Below are 27,156 nucleotides of genomic sequence, written 5' to 3' on the forward strand. Positions count from 1 at the left end.
TTGCACTGCCCAGTTTGTATTTTTTAATATCATGAAGGGAGCAGACACCATGTTCAAGATGTTTATATAGCAATCTTAGACAGCAGATGGCTCACCTTCCCTACCCTAACAACATCAGGTCAAAGCATTGTATGGGAATAATAATCAGGAACATCCAAAATAGGTACAAAATACAATGCAATTTGGAGTGCACTGACCTAACTTGATCTACCCACCTAACTGGGAGTAACTTCCAGCTATCACCTCGTGAAATAGTGCAAATTAATCTGGAAAGTTTGCGTTATACATGGTATGCACATTAGATGTTTAAAAGATAGCCAAATACTTAATTTTAAATGAAGTTCACTGAAAAAGAGTTTTCAGGGTCAGTGCAGTTTTAAAAGATTCTACCACAACAAATCAGGAGAATCTGAGATTTTGACAAATTTCATTTTATACCCCAAAACTTTACAAAAGGTTTTAATCAAAAGTAATGGGTATGGACTGTTCAGGAACAGAAACAAGTAGATAAATATATAAATCATCTTCTTATCAATGCCTGAGACTGACATCTTTGATAGCAGCACTATTTCTTATTGCCTGTAGTAGGTGTTCAAGACTGGTGCATTACTTTAATTTCAGTTTATATACATATATCTGGAAACACACATTTACTTGGTTATGTATCATATACCTCAAAACAAAGAAGGATAGAGCTTATTTCTGATAAGAAGGCAGAGCATGTCTAATTTTACAGGACAAGTGGCTGGAAGAGAACTGGGAGAGAATGTTACGGAGGAGAGGTGACTGCCAATATTCTCATACTAAGGGCATAGCCACTTAGCATCCCAGCCCACCCACATCTGAGCCAGGGTGTAGTGCTGCCACAGCAGCCGGGAGCATCACTCGGGCACCTGAAATCCAGGACAGAGTTATGCACCCGCCCTTCAGAAAACTGCACTCCGGCAACTCTGCCTTGCCATTTTCTGTGCTGCCCCATGCACGTGCCCAGCCCAGCAGGTGAAGCCCAGTGTCTGGGGGTACCAGGGCTAGGAAGAGGGCGTGGCATCTGGGGAGAAGCTGAGCTAGCACTGTCTGTCATTGCCCCTCCACCCAATAGTCAGGGCCTACCAAAATTTCCATTCCTAGGTACGGCACTGTCTGAAACACACACGGGCATGCAGAGAACACACTAGCTGCCCCTTTCCCCTCTTAGGCCTCACACTCCAGTACTGCAGGAGGGGTGCTCCAGAGACCTGCAAGATTAAAAATTAGCCAAAGGAAACGTCGCTTTACTGATCGGCTGCGCGAACACACCCTGAAGCCCAGAGCAGGGCCCAGCACCCTCCGCCAAGCCAGTAGCGTGTTACAAGCACCCTCTGCTCCCCCGCCCCCGGCACTCACTGCCAGACGCCGCCTCCTCAGTCACTGCGCCCCTACCCCACTCACGGAGCAGTGCGCCCAACTCAACCGTCCCGCCGCAGCCACCGGCTCCCGTCAGCCACTTGCCACAAAGCGCATGCGCTCTGCTTTCCTCCCACCGGCCATCGTTCAACTGCGCATGTTCCTGTCGCCCAGCCTCACTTCACCTGCTGTCCTGCACCCGCGCGTGCCCACTTGCTTCTTCCCTCTCTTGACAGGGTTGCCGGGTGCTGCGGTACGCATGCGCATGCTGCCACCCACAGTATGGCCGTCCTGCTGGGTTCATCCTGGTGTGACACGCAGCCGTCAAGCAATAGCAGTCGCAAAATGCACTGCTGCTTGCCGTTGCGGCCGTGCTTGGAAACCAATCTAGAGAGTAGGTGTGGTGTGAGGTGCCGCCGGGCTGGGGCGCGGAGGGAGGGACCCCCGCTGGGCGGGTAAGTGGGTCACTGGGAGCGGGAGCGGTGGTGGGGCCCATCTCCAAGGGTTGGGGGGCGGGGAGCTGCGGGATCCCAGCCCCAGCGGGGGCTGCCGCGGGTGCACTGGCCTCCGAAGCCAGATGGTGCGGGAGGGGCGGGGTATTGGGCCAGGCGGGCGCCTGAGGGGCTGAGCCGGTGAAATAACGGCAAGTCCGACTTTCCTCCCCTTGGTGGTCAGTCAGCTCTGCTCCAGATCCATCAGTGCCCCACCCACTTACCCAGATACAGTTTGTAAGAGCATTAACTTCTATTAAGTAATTTAATTTAAATTACAAGAATCTGTATTTAAAGTGTAATGTTTTTTCCTGTGTAGTAGCATATAAGAATTTGTTCCCCTTTGTATTGCCATTCAGTTTGTGTAAAGTGATCGAATGTTACTGGCCATAAGACGAATAACAGCTAAAAACAAATTCTGAAGTATGGCAATAACACTGCTAGGCTCCACCTTTCACAACTGTAAGAAAAGTTTTAGATAGAAGTATGGGGGTGAAGTTCAGCTGGTGATATCTCTTTAAGCAAGTGTTGGCAGAGAGAGGAGCGCTTCTCAGTTTGGGATTATTAGGGAAATTAGCGAAACGTCATACCGAAAAGTTTTAATTTTAAAGCCTAGTTTCCTCTCCTTTCGGGAGAAAAGTGTATGTAAATTGTTGCAGAAGGATTACTGAATTCACATCCCAAATTTGTATTTATCTTATAATATGTAAAAGTAATATGTGTCAAATATGTGCTTGCCAGGTTCAATCTTGCTTTTGATTCTAGTTGTTGGAAAATAGCAAACAATGAGTCTAACTTTAAAAAACGATTCCATGCTTATTTTTGCAGATTTCTAAATTTTAGTGGTATTTTATTCTTTCATATATACTGAAAATTAAGTATATACTTTGCTGGAAATGTTGTAATGTTTGTAATTATTGAATAGATAATCATGTAATGGAGTGGAGAGTATGTTTATAAAATTGGTGGATGACACCAAGATGGGAGAGGTTGCTAGCACTTTTGAGGAAGGATTATTATTCAAAACAATCTTGACAAAGAATTGGTCTGAAAGCAACAAGGTGAAATTCAGTAAAGACAAGTGCGAAGTACTACACTTGGGAAGAAAAATAAATGCACAGCTACAGAATGGGGGATAACTGGCTAGGCAGTAGTACTGTTGGAAAGAATCTGGGGATTATAGTGGTTCATAAATTGACTGAGTCAACAATGTGATGCAATTGCAAAAAAGATTAATATCATTCTGGGGTGTATTAATAGGAGTGTCATACGTAAGATACAGGAGGTTATTGTTCCACTCTACTTGGCACTGGTGAGGTCCCATCTGGAGTACTGTCTCCAGTTTGGACTACCACTCTAAGTAAGATGTGGACAAATTGGACAGAGTCCAAAGGAGACCAACAAAAATAAGAATTCCTGACTGATGAGGAAAGTTTAAAGAAACTGAATCTTGAGGAAAGACCTTTAGTCTTGAGGGGGGAAAAAACAGCAAATTCACTTTTACTGACCCTCACTTTAGACCAAAATTTGACACTAGTTCCCTACAGTTTCTTATCCTTCTTATATATTATGTAAGTCAAAAATAAAGAATTATTAAATATTATGCTAAATAAATGATTTGTCATCTTAAAGTTCCTGTATTAACTATTCTCTTGTGTCTCTTATTTTTGAGTTATTGTCCCACATTTAGATATCAGCACACTGAGAGCAATGACTATAAATAAGGATCAACATTCTGACTAGTTGGCACACATTCTTTTAATATAATATTACAATTATCCTTACATTGGGTTTACCTAGAAGATTTAAAAATGGTCACTTTTTCTTTTTAATAAATTCTGGTTTTATGAGTATAGTTGTTAGTATCAGAACGTGATTGTTTTTTAGCGCTATACATTTGCTTGCAATAATGCTTTTTTTAAAAAAAACTAAACTGCATCTTATGGTCTGGATATAATTTCAGTTAGTTAGATAAGAATGTTTCATCTGTTCAAGCAATTTGACCTTACCAGACTTCGGTTGTAATTTTTTTTTACATAGTATTTTATTGTTTTTTATTTTTGATTGAATTGAACTGAACATAAGATTTAGTGTTCGTTTACAGGAAGACTAAAGCTGTGACCTTATAAACTCATGTTAACCAACTGGCCTTGTCTTTTAGCTCTGCATGGAGTCTATTTGTTGTACAGTAACTCCTTACTTAAAGTCATCCCGGTTAACGTTGTTTCGTCGCTGATCAATTAGAGAACAAGCTCGTTTAAAGTTGCACAATGCTCCCTTATAATGTTGTTTGGCAGCCACCTGCTTTGTCTGCTGCTTGCAGAAAGAGCAGCCCGTTGGAGCTAGCTGGTAGGGTCTTGGAACCAGGGTGGACCGGCAGCCCCCCATCAGCTCCCCACTCCCCTAAGTTCCCTGTGTGGCATCTGCCCAGCAGGCTATCAGTTGCCGGGCAGTTCAGCTGTCCCTCCCCCCCCACTGTCATGTGATACTCCTGCCCTCTGCCTTGGAGACAATGTAAGCTTACAGTGGGAGCTGTGGAGTCGGTGTGTGGGGCGGAGACCCCCGGCCCCCCGCCACAAGGGCCACAGAGATGTGCCTGCCGCTTCTGGGAGCGGCAGTGAGCTGGGACAAGTAAACCTGTTCCCCAACATGCTGGAGGTGCGCCTGGAAGGGAGGGGGAGGAGTTTCTCAGCGGGGACCATGGAACCTCCCTTTTAAGCTCATTGCTTCTTCTCCTAATAACCTTATCAGTACTCCCTCATGTGCTAACCAATTGCACTACTGGAGCACACATAGACTTTAGATGAGGACTGAAGGATGTCTTCCATATCCAGACAGTTCAAGTGACTTTTCCTAACATCGGAGGATGGGATATCTGAGGCGGAACTCCAGTTATCAATTTCAACATTACTTATTTGTAAAAAATAAGTCTGTGAATCTAGAAAGTTGTAACATTGTTTCATGCTGTGAAAGTAACAGGGTGGGTTTGATTTAAATTAAATTGATGACTTAAATCACTAGTCAGGGAGACTCGATTTAATCATGGTTTTCTACATAAAAGTGCATTGTAGTTGATTGTTATAACCTTAATACATATTCTTCACAACTCAAAGATAGATGTAGGTTTCATTTTTAGAAGGTACACACTATACATTTTTAAACAGTGATTTATTTTGAAAACTTTTCAGATTAGTTTTACAGCTATATCAGAAAATGAATGAATGATTGGTTATTTCATTTACCAAAGGTAATTGAAGCAGATATTTATGAAGTTATTGAGAGGTGAATTATCTCCAATTCAACAGGTTAATCATTAATATATGGAGAATTTTCTTGCGATGCTGTATGATGAGGAGAACATCACCAGACAGACATTTAAATTGTTTTATTTAACTAAAACAACAATGTTAAGTATTCTGGATTTTTTTCTTCAACAGCAAACATATAATATTTTAACAAAAGAAGCATATGTCCCTCACTTCTCACATTTATCTGCAGACTACTTCTCCTTGTCCAAGACTATTCCGTTCAATACTATACCATGCCATTCTTACTTCTGTGCTGCTGCTGGCGGTAGCTCTGCCTTCAGAACTGAGCTGCCAGCCAGCAGCTGCCCAGCTCTGAAGGTAGTGCCGGCGCTGCCAGCAGCAGCACAGAAGTAAGGGTAGCAGCCCCACAACCCCCACCCCCAACATAATTTTGTGACCCCCCCCATCCCCAAACTCCTTTTTGGGTCAAGACCCCCTACAATTATAACACCGTGAAATTTCAGATTTAAATAGCTGAAATCATGAAATTAACTGTTTTTAAAATCCTATGACCATGAAATTGACCAAAATAGATGGTGAATTTTGTAGGGCCCCAGTCATTAAATAATTGTTTGAATATCTAAATTTATTTTTTTAATGCTTAAGCTACATAATTTTGGGCAACTGAAAATATAAATTGATAAAAATAAAAATGCTTTCTGTCAAAATTATAACAAAAATAAAATACTGTAGTCTGGACAGGGCCCAGGAAAATGGGGGGTGTTTGTAAAGCATGGTAAAATATTTTTATTAATGCTTTTTAAACAACACTTAGCACCTAGTGTAGATATGCCCTCAGTGCTATGTATTGTTTAAAAATGTGTTAATTTTTAAACAATACATTTTAGCTATTTTTTCTGGTCTTTATGAACCATGGGTGACAGCTGGCTAAAGTGTTAAACAGACTGTAAAGTAACCTTTCAAATGTGTGCCACTGTAAAGTTTCGTTTTAATGGCTACGAGAACAGTAGTCTGGTTACGCATGGGGATCTGTAACTTAGGAAACACAACAATTGATTCTGTTTCTTTTTAGTGTTCTTGTAGAAAGTAACATAAAGCAATGAAGAGATGATAGAATAAGGTGATTTAGTACTGCTGTCTCCTCTGAAAACCATAATTCCAAAGCATTTTATGTGGAAAACTGCATTAATGTGAATTAAATCTAAAAGGTAAAACATTTAATATTTTTATATTTATAATGAATAAACCTCTTTATTTAGAAATTCTAACAACTTAGGAAACACTGTTTCATGATGCTTGACTGTGTTGCAAAAGTAATTTTTTATGATTAAGAAAAAATGTGCAACCTAAAACATATTTTGTGTAATTAACCATCTTGATAAGAATTGTTAGACTTTAGCCACATCTTCCTTGATAGAATTGTACTAAAGTACAGAAGCTTGTTTCTTCTCTTTCATATAACTTTCAACTTAGTTTTAGGGGTATTGATCTTATAAAACTCACATGTATTATGGGCAGAGCTGGTAGCACATGTCATGGTTACAAGGCTAATGGCACCTCTTTCTCTTTTCTGGTCTCTCTCAGTTCAATCCTCAGGTGTCAGGCTGAAGCCTTTACCTATCCTAGGGTGGAATTCTGCAATTCTCTCACTGTTAGACCAGACCCTGAATTACAGTACAGATGGTATCAACCATGCTTACCCAGTAGGTCCAACTGACTTCTGATGCCTGTCGTCCTTCCTATCAAGGGTCTTTGACCAGGGTATCCAGTGACAAAACAGACTTCTTCAGGCCAAAGTATAGTTTATTATTAACAGTACAAACCATTTAAAGAAAAGAGATTTTTAAAATAGTCTACACACCTCTATCTTACATAAAAGCTAACCATGGCCTGATAGTAACCTACACAGGACTAACTTCTTCAGATTCCTCCCCACTTCCCCACCCTAGTGCTTGTGCTCTAGTTTGTTCCCCGAGCCCCGCTTCAGAGAGATCCTTTTTTAAACTGCTACAGTCCTTTTGATCTCTGCTGTCCATGGGCCTTTTCCTCTAATGGCTTTCATCTTAACAACCCTCAAATGTTTGTGAAGAAGTGGCTTATCTTAAGCCATTCTGTTTCCTTCCTGGGTGTTGCTCCATACAGTCCCTTATTAAACTGAACTAAAATATTTATAAAGTAAATATCCCAATCACCCTGTCAACATACAGTATTCATAAATTACAGAATAGCTCCACATCTGTCAGTGTTGGTTATAATTAGCATTGTCCCCTAGACTTTCCATTGTAAGACCCTGTTTTCAGTTGGTTATAACTTTTCCAAACTTAAACCATTTGGGCTGAAATTTTCCATGCTGGGTGTGAGCCTCTGGCTGGTTTTTTTGGGCATAGTTCAGCTAAAACAGTTCAGCCATTTTTTAGAATGTAGTTAGGGAAAAATAAATTGTAACTATTTTTAATATGGGCAAAACATCTGTTTTATTAAGGAGCTCTAGAGCCTCCATGCTTTAGAGCAGGGACTTGAAACTTTTTGAGGAGGGAGGTCTCTCTGGTGTCAGGGATGTGTCTTTTGCCATCACCATGAAAATTTGGTCTAGTTATATGATTTGAAAAACTACAGCTTGCACAAACTCAGAGGTTTGTTAGAGTTTGGCTGTGAAACCAAATATTCAAAACTGCCCCAGAACAAGCCTAAATAACAGGAAAAACCCATGAAAACCAGAAAATATAAGCAGGGGGTGGGGTTTGAATTTCTGCACCATGATGCTGGGGGGAGGAAGGGTGTTCCATAAAAAAAACCCAGGGGGCACAGTTTAAAAAAAAAAAAAAAAAAAGGCAGCTCATGAGATATGTGGAAACACCTACAGGTCGTGGCTGCCTAAAAATGCCAGCCCAACTGCTCAAAAAGCAAGCAAGAATACTTCGCAACCTGCACGGAGCATGCTTCAGTCCAGGGCTGCAGAGTCCAAGCAGAACTTTCTTTGTAGTTACTCTTCTTGGCTGTTTCCAGCTGCTGTGGTGCCATGTACAGGAACTGAGGGCTCCACTGCCTGTGCAATCTTAATTAGGCTCCCTTGTACATATGCATTATGATACAGTCTGTAAATACATGATCGTATACTATTTTTTTCTAGACTCCCACCTCATTCAGAGAATGGGTTGTTGTTAACAGTTCTTCTTATGCGTATAAGAAGAAACATACATAAAATTAAGTTACCTGTTGTTGACAGATGCACATAAAATCATATGGATAAGAAGTACTCAAAGGTGTTTAATACTGTCAGTAAAAGCATTGTTTTACAAATTTGCAGAGTTTTATACGAATAAAGGTAAAGAAACAGGAATCAGGTTCTGACATTTGAACAGCGTTTTTTCTGTAATTCATCTTTAAATTTTCAGTTACAGAATAAATCTTCAGTTATTCTCTAAATAATCTCAAAAACATTGTGCAAATGCAGAATTAAACTGCAATCTTTCAGCGTCCACAAGAATCACATTTTGTAATAGAATTCAAAACGAGAGAGAACCTAAGTTAATCCTCCCTGTTTTTACCAATGTGTCTGCTTTCAAGATAGAAAGCTCTTTGGGCAAGAACTTTCCTTACTTTTGTGTATTGTGCAGCACCAAGGATTCTGTCAGTGCTAAATAATTAGTTATTGATCAATTACTAATTGCTGTTTTAACATTTATAATAGGTTGGAAGTCTGTGGAAAAGAATGGGTTATGATATTGAGCGTTTTGTTGGCTATGTTAATGAAGGACTTTTATGCTGTATATGCCGAGATGTATTAGAAGACCCCTTACAGGCTCCTTGTGAACATGCTTTCTGTACTGCCTGTATACATGGATGGCTTGTTCATCACAATAATTGCCCTGAAGACAGACAAGCACTTGATATGTCTGTGCTACGACCTCTCTACAGGTACGTAACAAATCTGATTGTTGAAGGGATTTTTCTAAAGCCTGGTTTAGGAAATTAGGTCAGTATAACTATGTCACTCAGGGCTGTGAAAAATCCCACCCCTGAGCCACGTAGTTAAGCTGACATTAGTCCCCATGTAGACATCATTAGGTGGACGGGAGAATTCTTCCGCCTGTAGGAGAGGAAGTCCCGTCAGCATAGGTAGCATCCGTAACTGAAGCTCTGCACCGGTACAGCTGTGCCATTGTAACATTTTAAGTGTACACAAGCCCCTAGTTAGTACTAAATACTTACCGGTAGTTTTGGGACCGCTCAATAGCCATTCTTCATGAATTAATTTGCATGTTTAATTTTGAACCTTAATATTCCATTATCATAGCTTTCACCACTCACAACCATCAAATGTAGTTACTTGAATGGTGAAATATTTTGAACTGAGCATATGACTTTTTTTCTTGTGGAAGGTAGAATCCCTGAAATGTGGCAAAAGTCAACTACTTTTACAGTGTTGCAGGAGTTTAAAAAAGAAGAAACAAAGTAACTCTTTTCTGTATATAGATACATGAAAAATGATCTAAATCGACTTCAGCTTCATTGCAAAAATGGAGAGCGTGGTTGTGAAATGGTTTGTTCTCTAGAATCTATAGACAGACATGAGAGAGAATGTGAATACAGCCAGATGCCCTGCTCAAATGCTGGTGAGTAAAGTTCAAAGTTGAGCCTTTTGTTCAGAAAATTGGTATCTGTCATACTTAATCACAGTAGGGTGGCAGCGATGGACATTCATTCACTTCTGTGTTGCGTTCCACATTGTGAATTTCTGAATTCTAGACCATATTCATGCTAGACCAAAAAAGATTGAAGTAAGCTTTCTTTAAGGCAGGGGGGTAGGTACTTCTGTTTGCACATTCCTACACAGACATGGCCTCTGCAATATGGTTGCTTCAGTTTAACTGGCAAAACAAAACAAAAAAGAGCCAAATAAAAATTCAAAAGATAATAGCATGCTAAGCGCTTGAGAGTTTGCAGACATTTTTTTAGACAATGGATTTGCTCTCTGTTGTAATGATTGTCATCCATCATTACGTTTTTCCTTTTCATGTGAAAATTAACCATAATGAATTTAAATACTGGACCCCCAATTTATCAGAATACACAGCAGTGCATGGTTTTTGCTTTCTGCCAAGGTATGATTTGTCTAATATTCAGCTTTTATTACTCATCTGATTGTGGGTTTTTGCATGTGATGATTGAACCAGCTTTTTGGCCAGTTTAGCTTTTATTATATTAAACAGAATTACACTATAACTTGCTGCTTTGCTCCTTTTCCAGAAGGTATCTCAAACTTTAGCCAGTGTAGGTAGGGCTGAGTATGTATCTGAGAAACCACTGTTTGGTGCTTAATATGGGACAGGAAATAAGGATTTCTGCGTTCTGTTCCCAGTTATGCTGCTGCTATGTTGCCTTGGGCAAGTTATTTACATTTGTGTGTTTCTTAATCTGTAAAATGGGAGTAATAGCTCTTTCAGAGAGGTGATGTGAGGCTTTTGAGATTTTCCAGTGAAAGGCGATATGAAAGTGCAAAATGTTTGTCTTAATCAGAAGTGCACACACCCTGAAACCTACCACTTGCAAGGTTTTTATGGCACATTTTTGTTTGAGCTTGTGGTTAGGCCACCTCTGCGAGGTGATATTTTTTGCTTGTCTTTACCAGCCTGTCTGCAATATACTGTGCTTGATCATGCTGCCTTTTATCTCAGACTTGTCAGGTGGACAACCTATTATTTGAAGTCAGAAATGTGCACAACCTACTTACATTTACTATAAAAGTAAGAGTAAACATTTATACCATTATTACATTTGACCTCACAAACTTTGAAGGCTTTTGATATCCCTAAATTATTTTCAATTTTTTTCCCCTTGCTTTAGAACTGTAAATATAATTTAATTGCTTCACAATCCTCCTGATTCCTTTTGTCCCGCACCCTGCAGGAGTTGCGACCCACTGGTTGAGAAATACTAGTCTAGTAGTAGGTAGGGCACAGGCGTAATGGTGAAGGGAACCAGGTTCTAGTCCTAGCTCTGTCGTTGATTTGCTGTGTGACTTGGACAAGTTGCTAAGGTCCAAAATTTTCTCTAACCTTGGGTGCCAAATTTTTGATACTCACGCCTTGTCTAAACTGGCATTTTTCTTAATATCTCCATCCACTGCTGTTGGTGGTGGAGTAGGGCTGGTGGAAGAATAGTGTAGGCCAGCTGTCAGTATTTTTTCTACTATCCATGACTTACACTAGTGTTACCACCAGTGTTAGAGCAATGATGGGAGACTCGAACAAAAAGTTTTAATGTAGACAAGGCTTTGGGACCTATAGGTGTATCTCTTCAAGCTATAAGGGAATCACTTTGTTTTGACAGATTTGCATATGACCAGTTCTATGCACTATGGTTTGTTTGCTTGCTTGGGTGTTTTTGCCTGGAATGGACTATGCTTCTGTTAATTGCAAGTGATTTAATATTGCCTTAATTTACTGTTTCCTGTTCAGGTTGTCCAGTTCAGATTGAACGACGTAACTTAGATAGCCATTTGGCAGTGTGTGAATACCGGAGCCGTGAATGCCCTAATGGTTGTGGTTATACCATTCTCAGGGCAGAAGACACGCAGCATAATTGTGTAGCAGAGCTAAGAACAGAACTAGAACTGCTCCGGTAAAATACTACTTCTCTTTCCTGGGTATTTGTGTTTTAACCTGGGCCTAAAATCACTACACATAAAAGATGGTTCCAAGTACTAGCTCTGTTTAATTCTGATATCTAACCCATAATGTGTAAATCACTTGGTATTAACTGGTGAGGATATTTTTAAAAAGCCATTACACACTTTAAACTCTTACTGCACTTTTAGTCTGAGTTAGTTGAATTAATTTGATTAGCTCAGAACCCTAATGAATAAGGATTGCAATTATTCAAAATTATGTGATGGTTACATGAAAGAGTGAAATACATACAAAGAACTAGACTGAGGCCATTAAATCTTTTCACTTTTTACCTTAGTCTGATATGGACCCAGAGCCAAATTATGAAGTAAGATTTATTATTTAAGATTTTTAAAACACTTTGGAGATGAAAAACTCCAACTATATTTGGCAGTTATAAAGTTATCAGAGATGAGAGGCAGGTGACCTACGAGTTCAAGCTTGTACTTAGGCCTAAAATGCTGGAAGACTACTAATACTTATCAGTGTTCGTCTTTACTTTCTGTCTGTCCCTCTCTTTCTTCTTGCCTCTTCCTTTTCCAGTTAATCATTTCCATGATCTTCCAGCAGTTTTGTACCTCTTCCCACCCCTTCCTGCTGGTACCTTCTCTCTTGCTCCTTTGGTCAGTGGAGGCCCCAGCTCTCCTGCACTTTGCTGGTGACCCAGGTTCAGTTCCTGGTAAGTGCAGTGGGAAACAAGTGAACTTTCCTGATACCAATAAAATGCCAAACTGCTGCTCAAACCCCAAAAGGTTAGCCTGTTAATGATTCAGTTTTGACTATGACTGTGTTTGATAACTAAATGATACTAGCTTTCTTCTCCCGCAACTACTGTCATTTCACATCCACAATAAACCAACAAGTGCTGATCCAAATGCTGCTAGATGGTATGCTATACTGAGCTTAACCTGTAGCTTTCTGTATTATGTCCTTGTTTAGGAATTCCATTCTCCTTGGGTTAAGTGGAATGACACAGACTGAGGCATATTCATGCTTTTTATTTTGAGACATGTATTACATTTCTCCTAAACTACTGCACAAAGTTACCATATACACTTAAAATAAAATTAATCAAAATGACAGTTAGTTAGTTAGTTATATATGTTTGTATGAAAGGAAATAAACTGTCCAAAGCCCCAAAAAAGTTACCCTATAGCTTCTGGAATTATTTCAGAAACATCTATCTTGGAGTTCTGTATTGCTGCCGGTCGCCATAGGATTTGAGCACCAAGAATCTCTGATATTGATGCCAGGACTAGAACTTGCACATTCTATCGAGAGAGTAAAACCCCTAAATAGGTACATACTGAGCAAGAATACTGTTTGTTGATAAAGCACACTCATCTTACATCTAGAGAGATGTGTAACACAAGACTACAGCAGAGCTTTAATTTAGGACTAGATTTGGGCAAATCATGAATTTTCTGGGTTCATTGGCAATTCCAATTTTTTAAAAAAACTCATTTGTTTTTGTTTTAATTTTGAACATTTTAATGTTTAATTATTTTAAATAAAATTAAAGGAAATTTATAAAGAAAAGGTAGTTTAAATGTTTCAATTTTTCTGTTTAAATCTAGAAATGAAACATTTTGATTTTGGGGGAGAATTTGCTTCAGTTCCCCCCCCCTCCCCTTTTACTGAAGCAACTCAGTGAAATCAGCATGAATTTGCAAAATCTTTTGGTGGTGTTGAATCTGCATTTTTTTTTCTCCTGAGGAAAAATGTTTTGGTCGAAAAATTTCACCCAGTTGTATTTGGGAACAATGTGGCTATTTGGCAGCAGTAGTTACTCTGGTACTTGAAAGTCACAGGTATAATGGTTAGGTTTAAAAAGGAAAAATATACTTTTTTAGGTCAGAAATGATCTGCAGAGTGGAGGAGGCAAAGCATGAAATGGAGTCCAGATTAGATTCACAGAGAAGGCATATGGTGCAAAAAGAGAGTCTTCTGCAAAATGAAATTGAAGAACTAAAGGTAAATAAGTTCCAGTGTCATTTGTAGAAATGTGTTTTTGTTTTCTACCCCTCTCCCAAAGGTCTAGTTTTTTTGCTTTTTCAAGTAGTGAGGAGTTTGTTATCCTAATTCACTAGAGAAGATACAGTCCTACATTCCAATGGTCTGAACCTTTCTTTTTCAAATAATTGCAGTGTCGTGGCCCTGGTAAAGCTCCCCTGCTGGACATTCACCAGGCTGTTGTTTTGGGCCCACATGTTGGGGCCGTGTGCTTTTAAGCTTCCCTGGGTCTCAGTAGGCTCCAACCCAGTCTCTCTATTGGCCTTTCTGACACAGGTTTTCTGTCAGTTACCCCTTCGGAGAATTGGCATCTAGGAGTCCAGCTTCACTAGGCCCCTACAGGTAGTGCTGACCCCAAGATATCCCAGTATATTAAGCACATCCTTGCCTACAGTTCCACTGTATGGGCACGCTAGCAGACACTTCCTATCTTTAGGGATACGTGATAATCTAAACACTCCAAATTAGTAAATTTCTTACTTGATGGTAATTTCCTTTCCGCTAGCAGCATCTCCCACAATTATAAGATGTATGGGCTAGTCCCCCCCTGACTGCAGTTTCTGGAGGCAGTTCAAAGCCATAGCACAGCCTGTGCGAGCCATGCCCTCTTACCCAGCCTGCTGACAGATGTTTCATTCCAAAGCTGTGTAAAAACTCATAGAATATGATTAGTAACAGTAACTTCAGTGCTAGAAAATAAGTGGGCTACAGCCTACAAACATAACTATCAAAATTAAATACTGTCTCCTGGCTAGGAAGCCAACCAGGGAGACTAGAATTGTGGGCGATGCTGCTAGCAGAAAGGAAATTAACAGGTAAGAAATGTACCATTCTGCAGCTCAGTTTCCCACAATTCTGATACATATGGAAATTAACGAACAACGAACAGAAATGGGGGGGATAAGAAAAACAGAATGAGATAGGGAAGATCCTCCTTGAGTTAATTACCCAAAATAGCAATGCTATTCCTAGCCCAATGCCTGCAGCATCTTCCTGACAAAGAAGACCTCCACAGAGAACAGAAAGTCAATTTAGGGTCTACTAAATGTGTTAACCTATGACCATATTGCTGCCCTGCAGCTCTCGACAGTGGAAGCACAAGCTCTTTCCACCCACAAAGTCATCCTAGATATTGTGGAGTGTGCCTTGGTGTCTTTATAATACATAGCTTGATCCATCTAGCTAGTGATAACTTGAATACCCTGAGCCCTTGGCACTTCGGATGAAGAGACAAATGAGGAGCCTGATCTTGTCAATTTGGTATGGTTGATGTAGATCTTTAGTGCTCTTCTAATGTCTAATATGTGACACAGCTTTTCTGTCGGGCGCTGTGGCTTTGGACAGAATTAAGGGAGGACAGTCTCCTGTGTGGCATGGAAAGATAAATTCATCTTAGGCAAAAAATGATTCTGGTATTCTTAGTGCCACCTTGTCATCATGAAACACCCAATGGCATTCCTGCATGGCTATAGCTGCCTGTTCAGAAACTCGTCTAGTAGACATGATGATGACCTAAAAAAGAGTTTTGATAGGTGGAATGGAGATATTGATGTCAGTGGCCCAAAAGGATGTGTAGTTAGGTCTTTTGGAAAGATTGGTTTAACCACAAGTTTAGTTAGTCTAACTACTCTGAGAAATCTGGATATCTGAGGGTTCTCTGTGAAGGAGTCAGAGGATGTGGTGAATAGGATACTCCTACAGCTGACACCAGGCACTGTGAAGCTAGTCCCTTGTCTGTGCCTTTCTGAAGAAAGTCCAGAATAAGTGGGATATCAGGATCCTTTGGATTTTTGTTGTTGTTGACACCACACACTAAACCTAGTTTGGATAGAGGAGTAGGTCTTCAGGGTTGAAGTCACCTGGAGGAGAATATTGTTCCATCTCTTTGAAGGATAGTTCTAGTGTGGCTAATGCTTCCCTCTTGATTGCAGGCTAATCAGTTGTAGATGCTCTAGATGGAGTAATGGGCTTTGTTAAAGGATGTCTGGTCTCACTGGTAGCTACAGTGGTAGTTCCAATTTAATTTCTCTCAGATCAGAGAACCATGCATCCGCTTGGCCAGGGTGGAGCTAGCACTGTCACCTTTGCTTCTTCTTGCCTGACCTTACTTTCTGGATCACCTTTCTTAGAAGTGGGAAGGCATATAGAAGGTCTTGCAGCCATATGTGCAAAGAAACAACCATCCCCAGGGATTTCGGGCCTGCTTCCCTAATGAAGTACTTTGGCTGCCTTGTCTTCTTATTATTGGCAAATAGGTTGACTACCAGAACGATGAGTTGTTGACGGTGCATCTGGGGAGTCAGTCTGCCTTTTAGTTGAGCTATCCTATTATGTGTTTTGCTCTGAAAGAGTTCTCTGGCCATCATTTCTGCGTGTAGAGTTACACTCATTGTTTCCACTTGCTGGCACAATGATCATGATGGCCAACTGGATCAGAATATTTTCATCTTCTAGGTAGTTCTGGAACCTCTGTTGGGCTAGCTTGGGAGCTCTGAGCTTCAATAGGTTGATGCTCTGGTTCCTTTTGCCTAGGGTTCCAGCTGCCTTTCACTGTTCTGTTCCCCTGCTGTGCCCTCCATCCTGTCAGGCTGGCATTGGCCATGAGTACTTATGGGTCTGGAAGGCATATGGGAAGTCCGTTGCAGACAATCTCTGGGATTGTCCACCATCTTAGAGAGTTCAGCATCTGGTTGGGAACTGATCTTGCATGTTTTCTAGTGAATGGTTCCATACTTTTAGAAAAAAGACCTGAAGGCATCTGATATAGGATCTTGCCCACAGAGTGATTCCTATATTTGAAACCAGGAGGCCCAGTAGTTGTAAATATTGAGCTATGGGTGGAGTTGCACACTTTACCAACATGCAGGTTCTGGATCTTGTGGAATATGTCTAGTGATGGGTAGGACCATAGAACCATAGGGTTGGAATGGACCCCGAGGGTCATCTAGTCTAACCCCCTGCCAAGATGCAGGATTTGTTGTATCTAAACCATCCAAGACAGATGGCTATCCAGCCTCTTTTTGAAAAGCTCCAGCAAAGGCGGTTCCATGACTTCCCTAGGCAGTTAGTTCCACTGTCCGACTGTTCTTACAGTTAAGAAATTTTTCCTAGGATTTAATCTAAAATGAATATGCTGCAGTTTTGAAATGGTTGTCTAGGAAGTGATACAGTTAAGTGCCTTGAGACCTGAGTCTGGCTTCTTGGTGAAGAGCCTAGGAGCTGAATGGAAGCATTTGGTACTGGTAGCAGGCTGTGCTGTACATAAATCTTAGCAGTCTGTGGTGGTGTAGTCATTTGGGAATGTAGAGATATGCATCTGCTAGATCCACAGAAGCAAGAAAGTCCCCTTGAGACAAGGATGCTACCGTTGAAGCTAGGGTCTCCATCCAGAATCTCACTTTCTTCATCCATTTATTGAGTTGCTTGTATCGGAAATATACAGATCTAGACAAAATAATAAAATACCTATCCACATTTCCCTTCCTCAGATTCTTGAGCATTCTTTGGGCTTAGGTCAGAGGCTTCTCTGGTGTCCAGGATCCTTCCTCTACTCCACATGGCTTCTTGGCTGGATGATGGAGTTTGTCTGGGTGTCTGCTACGAAATTAGGTCGAATTTATAGAAGTCAGTTTTTTAGAAATCCTATTTATACAGTCGATTGTGCGTGTCCCCACACAAAATGCTCTAAGTGCATTAAGTCGGTGGACTGCATCCACAGTACTGAGGCTAGCGTCGACTTCGGAGCATTGAACTGTGGGTAGCTATCCCACAGTTCCCGCAGTCTCCGCTGCCCATTGGAAATCTGGGTTGAGATCCCAATGCCTGATGGGGCAAAAACAGTGTTGCGGGTGGTTCTGGGTACATGTCGTCAGGCCCCCCTCTCCCTCCCTCCCTCCGTGAAAGGAATGGCAGACAATGGTTTTGCGCCTTTTTTCCTGGGTTACCTGAGCAGACGTCATACCACGGCAAGCATGGAGCCTGCTCAGCTCACCGTCACCATATGTCTCCTGGGTGCTGGCAGACGTGGGACTGCATTGCTACACAGCAGCAGCTCATTGCCTTTTGGCAGCAGACGGTGCATTACGATTGGTAGCCATCATCATCGTACTCTTGGGTGCTCTTTTAGCCGACCTCGGTGAGGTCGGTCAGGCGCGCCTGGGCAGACATGGGAGTGACTCAGCCAGCTTATTCCCATTTTCTGCCGAGCACCCAGGAGATGACTATGGCTAGTAATCGTAAAGCAGCATCTTCTGCCGAGCACCTAAGAGATGACGATGGGTAGCAGTCGTACTGCATCATCTGCTACCAGCCTAAGATGTAAAAGATAGAGTGGATCAAAACAAGAATTGACCCGATTTGTTTTGTGAAATCAACGGCCTGCTAAACCCAGGGTTTTGAGTTCAATCCTTGAGGGGGCCATTCTGTGTGACAGTTGTTTGTGTTTCTCCTTGATGCAAAGCCACCCCTTTTGTTGATTTTAATTCCCTGTAAGCCATGTCATCAGTCACCCATCCCTCCATCAGATCAATGGCAGACAATTGTTTCGTGCCTTTTTCAGCGCAGAACCAAAAGCAGAACCAGGCAAGGAGGCGACGGCAGTGCGGTGACAAGAGTGATGAGGACATGGACATGGACATAGACGTCTCACAAAGTACGGGCCGGGCAATGTGCCCCGGCCCTGTGCACATCATGCTGATGAGTTCTGCATGAGCTCTGCATGGTCACCTGTGCTGATCAGCTCACCACACTGGCCAAACAGGAAATGAAATTCAAAAGTTCACAGGCCTTTTCCTGTCTACCTGGCCAGTGCATCTGAGTTGAGAGCAGTCACAATGGAGCACTCTGGGATAGTTCCCAGAGGCCAATACCATCGAATTGCATCCACACTACCCCAAATTCGACCCAGCAAGGCCAATTTCAGCACTAATCCCCTCGTTGGAGGTGGAGTAAAGAAATCGATTTAAAGAGCTCTTTAAGTCAAAAAAAGGGCTTCGCCGTGTGGACGGGTCCAGGCTTAAATTGAGGTAACGCTGCTAAATTCGACCTAAAATCGTAGTGTAGACCAGGCCTGACTCTCAGATCCCTGCAGCAGTGCCCTTCCTTTCTCTCCAGTGGCTGGTGACAGACCTTCTCTCTAATAACCTCCAGTCACCTGTGTCAGGTGACCCACCCATCACCTTGTCAGGTGGTCAGTCCCCCACATCTGTTGTTAAGTTACCACACCCCTTGAGTTCAGACTTGGCTTGCCTGGGGAAGCAGCCGTCTCTTTGTCAAAGCTAAACAACCCTCCATTGTTAGCTCTGTGCAAGTTGCAAGAATTTCTCTTGTCACCTTCTGTGGGTTTTAGCTCAATATGGAGGCAAAAGACAGCAGAGAAGGCAAACAAGTCGTACATTCCAAATGGAGTTTGCAGTTTGACACAGATGTGCAGAGAGAGTCCCCAGTATCAAACAGGATTCATAAGCTGTACGTAGTCGTATTCCCCAATTTGTAACATGCAGCATCTGTTTAAGTCTGGGCGCTTTAAATACAAGACACATCACTACAAGTCAGATATACTTAAAAAAACCAGCTCCTCTGCTCATACTATTTTAAAGTAGCTCAGTATGGATAGAAATATAGGAACCTATGTTCTGATCCTACACTCGCACACTGCAGTCAGTGGTGCTTCATGTGAAAGTAAGGGTCTGCTGCCCACATGGATCCAGTTGCTGGATCAGGGCCCCGTACTCCTTAGCTAGAGCTGTGTTCAGACTCTGTTCTAACTTGCTTCAAAACCCAGTGGTGATATGGCCAAAGTAAAAAGCTGTGGAGAGAGAGAGAATGTATTATCTAACCCCTTCATCCATCTTTTCTACTGTAACAGGAAAAAAATAACCATCAAAACCCAAGACTGTTGAGCCTTTGTATGTTTTAAGGTTTCTTAGTATTGGATTTGAATAAATATATTGGAAGATCATAGATGCAAGTAAGTCACACAGCTCTGTCCTGAACACTTTTGGTTTTTGGAATAATGTTCATTTGGGTTTTGAGATGCAGAACATCACAGATGTACCAGTGGATTTCACTGGCTGCTGGTTATCAGTCAGATTTGCACTCTCTCTCATGGCTCTCGCAGACTGGAATATTTGAAATGGGTGCCACAGCAAGCGGAAACTGTGCTGCAAATCAGCAAAATTAAGTTTGTTTAGTGGTGTATCAAAAATTGCAGATTCTTTCAGCTGTGCCTGATCTTCATTATTTCTTCTCCTATACGCAGTAGTCACTTCAGCTTCAATACCACCATTATTGGAAATGTATTTATATGATCTCTTATTTTAGTCTGTTTTCACACGTTTTTTAGAGTCAGATGTCACGAATGATGTCTGAAGTGCGCTCCCTTATGGCTGCAGAGAGACAGCATCGTCAAGAGCTGGAGCAAGCAGAGCTCGAAAAGCGTGAATTACTGGAGCTGCTGAAAGGCCTACAGAAAGACTGCCGATTAAATAATACAGAAGGAAACAAGAAATCAACAAACTTTCGCCCTCTAACACGACTAGAGAGTGTGAAACGAAAACCCAGGGAAGTTACAGTCATCTAAACAGAAGTAAGCTCACAGACACATAGGAGTCTGCTTCCTGGGAACAGTTAGCAAACTTCGTATTAATTCTAAATTACCTCTTTTCTATCTAAATTCTGAATGGGTCAAAAAGAGTGGGGGAAAACACAAGTTTTTGTATCTAGCACACTTTGCATACTATGCAAATAGTAAAACTAGTTTTTAGGCATTTGGGGGAAGTTGTAGGCCCATCTAGGTTTTAAATGTCCATGAATAGTATATTGGGCATTACAACATGCATTTAAAAGGACATTTTCAACTAATATTTTCGTATACGAGGAGCTCTTAATCTGTGGTCCTCCCTGGATTATTTACAATAGCTTCCTTACAGACCTGGAAACTAGAACTTCAACTAGATGAAATGGATTTTTTTTTCACTGCTACTGCAATTTCAGTGCAGTTAAAGCTGGTATATGACCCCTCTTTTTTCTCACGTGTGTATAAGCATAATGAATGATAGCCGCTGGAATGTATTCTAGGACTAGTACTAATTCTAGGAATAGTATTTAAGTACTTCAGTCAAGCCAGCAGGGGAAACTAACAAATTTGGAGATATTTGTGTCCTATAAAAACACTGTACATCACAAAGGAATGGTGGCTTAAATAGTCTTAATTCCAGACAGTTGCAGCCAGCATACAAGAGCTTTAAACTAGGTCAGTTTGGACTTTAGAGTACTTGGCAGTTTTCCTTTAATTTCCAACCCCTTCTTAGTTTTTCATCGAGCTAGCTGTTACCAAAACCCATGATAGTGCAGAATTTTAGCAATGCAGTCCAACTCACTGCCAAGCTGTCGAGAATTCTCCTTCATCTGTTTCTGTCATGAAGGAGCTTGCAGAAGATGGTGTTCATGTTGAAAATTTGTAGGCATTTGTATTGACCAGGATCGCTTAAATACTGTTACTGCCCTTTCTTGCACCTCCAGTGTTTTTATAATATTTGCATTACATAGTGAAGATTAGTGCATATTCAGAGTTCTGCTTGGTATCAGTCTGGGTGAATTGTGTATACATTTCCTTGGCGTGAGCAATCTATTAGCTGTTTTTACAAGGACTCTAAGGTTTAATACTGCTGACTATAGAAAGATATACATGTCTTTTTAAAACACATTAAAAGCACCTGTTGAACATCTTTAATTTTCTTTTGACAGGTATGACAAAAGCTACTTGAATGTTGTTTTACTCACAACAGACCTCAATTTTATACAAAGGACACATGATCAGGAGGACATCTATGCTGATACTAAAATCTGGAACTATACAATGGTAATAATAGACCCACGGATCTTGAATCATGAGGTTTCTTACATTTGAGGGCTGCAGGACACTTTGCCATATTTGAGCTCTCTAGATTTCTAGACAATTAGACCCTGAGCATGTGAGTGAAACCCACCAGCCAGACATCTGAAATATATGCATGAGGAAAGAGAGCGCCATGATCTTACAAGGGTTTATGCAAGTCTCCATGCCTGGTTTGGTTATTTTTTTTCCCTACTGAACTTAATACTAACAACATACTGAAAGAAACAAGTAGAATGTTAGTGACTGCAGTAAGTCTGTCGTGGAAGCAGAATTAGCACTTAGTGATTAAGACCTGAGGATATCACTAATCTTTATCAAATATTTTATTAATTTAGTACATTGTAGTTTCACTTAACCCAGCTAACCCAATAACTTAAATTGAGTCAGCACATCTTTCAAGCCACAGCCCTCTCTGACTCTTGCCCCATCAATTCCCATTCACTCTTGCAGCTAATTTTTTTTCATAGAACCATACAGTTCCTATGGAACAAGTAGTGAGCCAGACTACATTGCTGTTGCTGCATATAATTGCTTTCTTTATTGAAATGTAGCAGTAGAATAGTGTTCAATGAGCGCCTGTTGGTTTCAATTACCCTTCTGAATGCAAGACTTTCAGGAGAACCCTACATCTGCTGTGTAACTGAGTTGCAATGTACCAGTTTGCTTGTAAGCACCCATGTAATTTTAGTTAGGCTGATTCTAATATTGTTACATTTTCATCTCAATCATTATTGTTCATGTGTGTTAGCAGATGGTTAGCTTGCCTTAACATCACAATTGCATGGCAAATTTCTTTTCCTTATTAGTAGCGGACAAGTGAATTATGTAGCCAGGTAACGTATGCAATTATTGTAAACATTTTAGTTGCAAAGTTATTGTATTAGTTACATCTTAAACATTCTTAGGTGCTCTAAGAAGTTTTTTTAAAAAGTGACCCTCAGACAGTGAACAGGTCCTGGACTATATTTAAATAAGAATCCTTGTGAAATTTGCTACACTCTTCCCCTGGAATGTGTTTTTGATAGTCCTTCTCTACAGATTATTTGTTAAGGAGTTTGGGATAATTTATGTGGAATGGTGCCAGCATTTTCCTTTCTCATGAACATCTTTTGGATAGACCCATACAGTTTATCCTTAATACGTAGGGGGATCTTATGCAGTTCTCATATTGACAGATGCCTTTCTAAATACCTATAAGTCTATGCAACTTTTATATTAACAAATGAACTTTTAAAATGTCTTCCAGCCACATGGTTCATTGCCAAAGTGAAATTAGATTTTTTTTTTACATTTAATAAAAAATGGGAAATGGGTTCAAAAGTGGAATTTGGGGGCTAAATGTCATATTGTGTCTAGAAGAGAGCTAACAGGTAGCTTGTAACCATTTGATTTGCTCTGTGTATAAAAGTTGAGCTACTCAACTGTTCATAAAAGTAGTTATTCATTTTGCTTCTCTTTTCATTATGAAAGATCAGGTATCCTCCCCTTACCTAATAAAATAGTGAGACATACATGCAAATAAACTTGCTTTCATTATTCCCAGTGTACTTCACTCAACGTGTAGGAAAATGAGAGACTAAAGTACTGTAATAGGGGACGGGTACTTTATTAAAAGGGACATAAGGAATAGGGGTTATAGTTAAAGGTCTTTTTCTGACCCATGACTGGGATACATTAAATAATAGACAGGGCTAGCATTTGATCAAAACAGCACTCTCCTCAAAGACTTTGCATCTCCTCTTCACAGATGGGAGTTCTTGCTGCCATTGTCTCAGGGGCGTAGGCAAAGGCAAGCAGCCATGCTAAAGGAAAGATGATACAGGCCTCAGAAGTTACAGGTGCCTAGGGTGCAGTAGCAGGAGGGGGTCTAGGTCCTGCTTAGCAGGTATTGATTCAGGATAAACAGAACTTGCTATCCACTGCTTAAAGGGTTCTCATCACAAACTGTATTGCAGTAAGGCCTCAAGACCCCTTCTATTGTGGGTAGGCCTTTGTGTTGGAAATGATACAAAACCAGGATGCCTCAGTCTCTGCCACCCACAAGAGTGCACTCTGACTCCTTTGCTTTGGCAGCAACACCATCTACCATTTAGCTTTTCTGAGAGGCATTATGGAGCTGGTAGCAATCTTAATCTATCATGTATTTCATTTACCTCCTCTGAGGGTAGAGTGTATCATTGTGCTAGAAACTGCTCAGTGGAAAAAATTCAATTTGACAATTATCTTAATGAAAATGGACATTAACTAGATCATAAAAAACTGGCAGATCTTGCTAGAGAACATTCTACCTTAGATAATGGCTGTTTACAGTTTAACTAGGGCCACAGTGGTAGAGGAAAATCTGGTGCACACTGCTCCTTTACAATAAACTTAGAGGTTTGTAAAGTATGCAATACATGAAGATTACATATACGCTCATTCTTAGCTAGAACACCTGGAGTTTAATTTAGCATGGTTAGCATGTCCCTTTAAGTCAGGAAAGACCAAACCATCTTTAAGGAAAGTGTCTCATTATGACTGTCAGATTCAAAAGTCCCACCCTCTGAAGGCTCCAGTTTGATCGTGGGGAGTGCTTTGGTACAGAGAAAAATGGTTGATATGTCTTAACTTGTGCAAATATGGATGCTGGTGCTCTACATTTTTACTCTCTCTTCTCTTGCTTTCTGGAGCCCTGTTTCTGTGTATTTTTCCCCACAAGGGAGCCAAGCTTGAGGCCTAGGAACTTCACGTTGTTTTACAGCCCTGAACAATTAACCTAGCTAGGGTCCAAAATGCAACACTAATACTCCTGAACTAATATTAGTCCCCAACTCCGCAGTTACTCCCTCACACACGAGCTCTATGGAACTTCTCCTGTGCAAATATTTTCAGGACTAAGGCCACAGTTATTAACTGCCTAACAGCATTGTTGCAGAGCTGAGTGAACATGAAGAGCAAACCTGACCTACCTGTCCTGACAATCCCTGAATGGCTACCTACACAGGACTGCTGAGGAGAGGAGTAAAGGAATCAGACTGTTAGCCAAAGATGTTCTCATTATTAAAATAAGATGTAAAAGCCACTATTAGCTAACAGCTATATGTCAGAAATGTACCTAGACTGATTTAAATAGTTTCCACTTCAGCTCTTAACATAACACTTTGAACGTTCAAAGATGACTTTTGGTGGTCAATATAATAGATTTCCATTAGGAAAAAAAAAAGTTAGGTATTCTAGCTACTGTAACATTGCCTCATTTCTCCTTAGAAGAAGTCAATGGGACTGCTTGCAAAGAAAGCTGCGATTCAACACTAATCTGGTTCTTTGGCATTAGCCACTTCCAGTGCTCTAGTCAATTAGAAAACAAAGTTCCAAGTTAAATTAAGAAGTGGAATTTAATGTTTTAAACCTGAGTTGCTCATGGTAAGAATTCAATTTAAATGTATCAAAGCAAGTAAATTTTAAACATAGCATTTACAGCATTATTTCAAGTTAATTTAACCTTGAGAACGAATTCCCACAAATATTAAATAAGTCCTATACAACTACAAGGCCTAGAACTATGTTTAAAGAAACTGTAGACATACTGCTCAGTTTCCAAGTTTGACTAATGATTTACTGAGATTTTGTTCACCTTTATTTTTTTAGTTTGAAAATGACAAGCATGACATGCTGTATTTCAAACTTTCAAGAACCAATTGAATATTTACAGTTTGTTCCATACTTCAAGCTTTTCCTTAATTTTTCGTTTCAAATGCCCTGACTAAAACCAAATCACTCACATCCTTGCTGCAGTTTTGTAAGTTGTAAAGTTTCTAAAAAATAAAAATAAACCCTCAAACCCATGGTTTAAAGGAGCCTCAGTCTGCTTTACAAAATATTATGCAATGCTCCTCAATTTAAAAAAATAGCATTAATACCTATGTTTGCTAGATCACCCGTTTTAGTCATTACAATTGCATTAGTAAAATTCCATCTTCCTTGAGTGACTTGAGTATCTAATGCTTTTTTCACAATTCAGATTCTACTGTTCAATCATTTTTCTGAAGTCCGTTACTTTATACAATACTAAAATATACAACTGTGTGAAACAAAATTATTCCCTTTAGCCATGCCCAGTTAATTAGAACAAGTTTAGTTTAACTATCCTACAGGTCCTGTGCAAACTAATTGTCTAGAAACTTGTAGGGCTATGATGTCTCCACATACAAGGCCCCTTCCTACACTTGCTTTCTCTGTGGTTTCAGAGAAAACTGTTGAATGCAACTTAGCCAGTAGGGTTAAACAGTGTTTTAAAACGTGTTCTTACAGTCTACAGTACACATTAAAATATGCGTTTCTGTTTTATATAGGTTCTCATCACTGTAGTATCTGAGTCCCTCCCACTAGTGAATTAAGCAAGGTGACTAGCAGTTCTCATGTGTTTTTTCCTCTCATCATCTCCCCAGGAGGAGAAGCGCAGGCAATGGAGTGTCATGTTTTGGTAGTTATAAATAAATACACACATCCACACAGTGCTGTGTATTTGTTAAGAGAAAGTAAGGTCAAAGAAATGTGCCTTGCACTTGGAGTGGAAGGTGGTGAGTTTTTAATGCTTAATGGCAGCATGCTTGCTGGTTGACCAAAGTACATTAAGATCAGTTTTAGCTGGAAATGTATAAACTAACTGGGCTTGATCCTCATTAAGGTTAAAGCTCATTTACACCACTCTGGTAGTGTAAAGGGACTTATGTGTAAATGAGAATCAAAGTCTAAATTCAAACAGTTGTCTACCATAGGTTAATGTATACAGGGCCTTCATAATGAGGGCTGCAGCTATTAACCTCTTATCTTCCTAGTAATTATGTTGGACAAATTCCACAGCGATGAAAAGAAAAAGTAAACATTTGAGTTCAAAATATATTTGATTCTGAGTTTTTTTTAGCATGAAAAGAAACATGAAGGTGACTATTTGTACAGATTCTTTGTTTGCTCTTAATTTTCAAAGCTTTTCCTCTTGCATTGTTTCAACCTCTGACATCTCAAACAATTACACAAGCAAAAAGCCAATGTCCATTAAAGGGAAAAGTTTTGTATCTCTTGCTTCCTTAGGGAACTGTTTAATTTTATGAAAGTCTGCTTTTAAACTCTCTCCCCCCCGCCAACTACACAAGTCAGCAGGCTACGAATAATAATGTAACTCCATCAAGCTTCTATTTATACTGAAGTACCTTACCCTATGATCTCCTCATAGCACACATTAGAAAGACAAGGTAGGTGAGATCTTTTATTGGACCAACTTTTGAGCTACACAACTTTTCCTCATCATCAGAAGCAAGCTCTCCACAGACCAGGACACACCACCTCAAAGCGGCACCAGACCCTGCTAGAACAGATGCAGAACCTGCAGACATATCTACACTGCTGCAACGATCAACACCCTCTCTCCCCTCAACACACCTTTCAAGATCCAT

General features: G+C 40.5%; 2 protein-coding genes across 17 annotated transcripts in view; one reads left to right on the forward strand and one right to left on the reverse strand.

The window, feature by feature from the left end:
* RAD54B (RAD54 homolog B) overlaps positions 1-1,716 on the reverse strand; it is a 121,438-nt gene extending 119,722 nt beyond the window's left edge. For 3 of the 9 annotated variants that reach the window (XR_005593508.1, XM_039522082.1, XM_039522080.1), the window contains exon 1: positions 1,569-1,715. Coding sequence is in view for 4 of the 9 variants with exons in the window: in XM_039522082.1 (XP_039378016.1) it covers positions 1,569-1,687 (119 nt within the window). In the remaining 5 variants the exon portion in view is untranslated. Of the gene's footprint in view, positions 1-1,383 lie in introns of all 9 variants that reach the window. The other 6 variants (XM_039522088.1, XM_039522081.1, XM_039522087.1 and 3 more) reach the window with 5 other exon arrangements.
* LOC120396890 (RING finger protein 151-like) lies at positions 1,641-26,603 on the forward strand. 8 transcript variants are annotated; one of them, XM_039522091.1, is made up of 8 exons: positions 1,657-1,777; positions 6,216-6,351; positions 8,835-9,061; positions 9,620-9,759; positions 11,605-11,767; positions 13,668-13,788; positions 20,171-20,413; positions 21,574-26,603. In XM_039522091.1, exons 3-7 carry the CDS (start codon positions 8,856-8,858, stop codon positions 20,405-20,407), a joined length of 867 nt encoding a protein of 288 aa, XP_039378025.1. In that variant the 5' UTR covers positions 1,657-1,777; positions 6,216-6,351; positions 8,835-8,855; the 3' UTR covers positions 20,408-20,413; positions 21,574-26,603. The 8 variants fall into 8 exon arrangements, with proteins under 8 accessions (XP_039378028.1, XP_039378025.1, XP_039378024.1 ...); XM_039522090.1 differs by having other exon boundaries at positions 1,727-1,838; XM_039522092.1 differs by lacking the exon at positions 1,657-1,777 and adding an exon at positions 1,986-2,111.
* Positions 26,604-27,156: the final 553 nt, after the last annotated feature.

The sequence above is a fragment of the Mauremys reevesii genome, linkage group 2 (assembly GCF_016161935.1).
Source record: "Mauremys reevesii isolate NIE-2019 linkage group 2, ASM1616193v1, whole genome shotgun sequence".
NCBI lineage: Eukaryota > Metazoa > Chordata > Testudines > Geoemydidae > Mauremys > Mauremys reevesii.

What these genes read in the sequence shown, in the direction of transcription:
- LOC120396890 (XM_039522094.1), top strand. Translation starts at nt 8,856, where the DNA reads ATGGGTTATGATATTGAGCGTTTTGTTGGCTATGTTAATGAAGGACTT. An exon ending in GATGCCCTGCTCAAATGCTG is followed by an intron (nt 9,760 to 11,604) that starts GTGAGTAAAGTT and finishes TTTCCTGTTCAG; the next exon opens with GTTGTCCAGTTCAGATTGAA. An exon ending in ACAGAACTAGAACTGCTCCG is followed by an intron (nt 11,768 to 13,667) that starts GTAAAATACTAC and finishes ATACTTTTTTAG; the next exon opens with GTCAGAAATGATCTGCAGAG.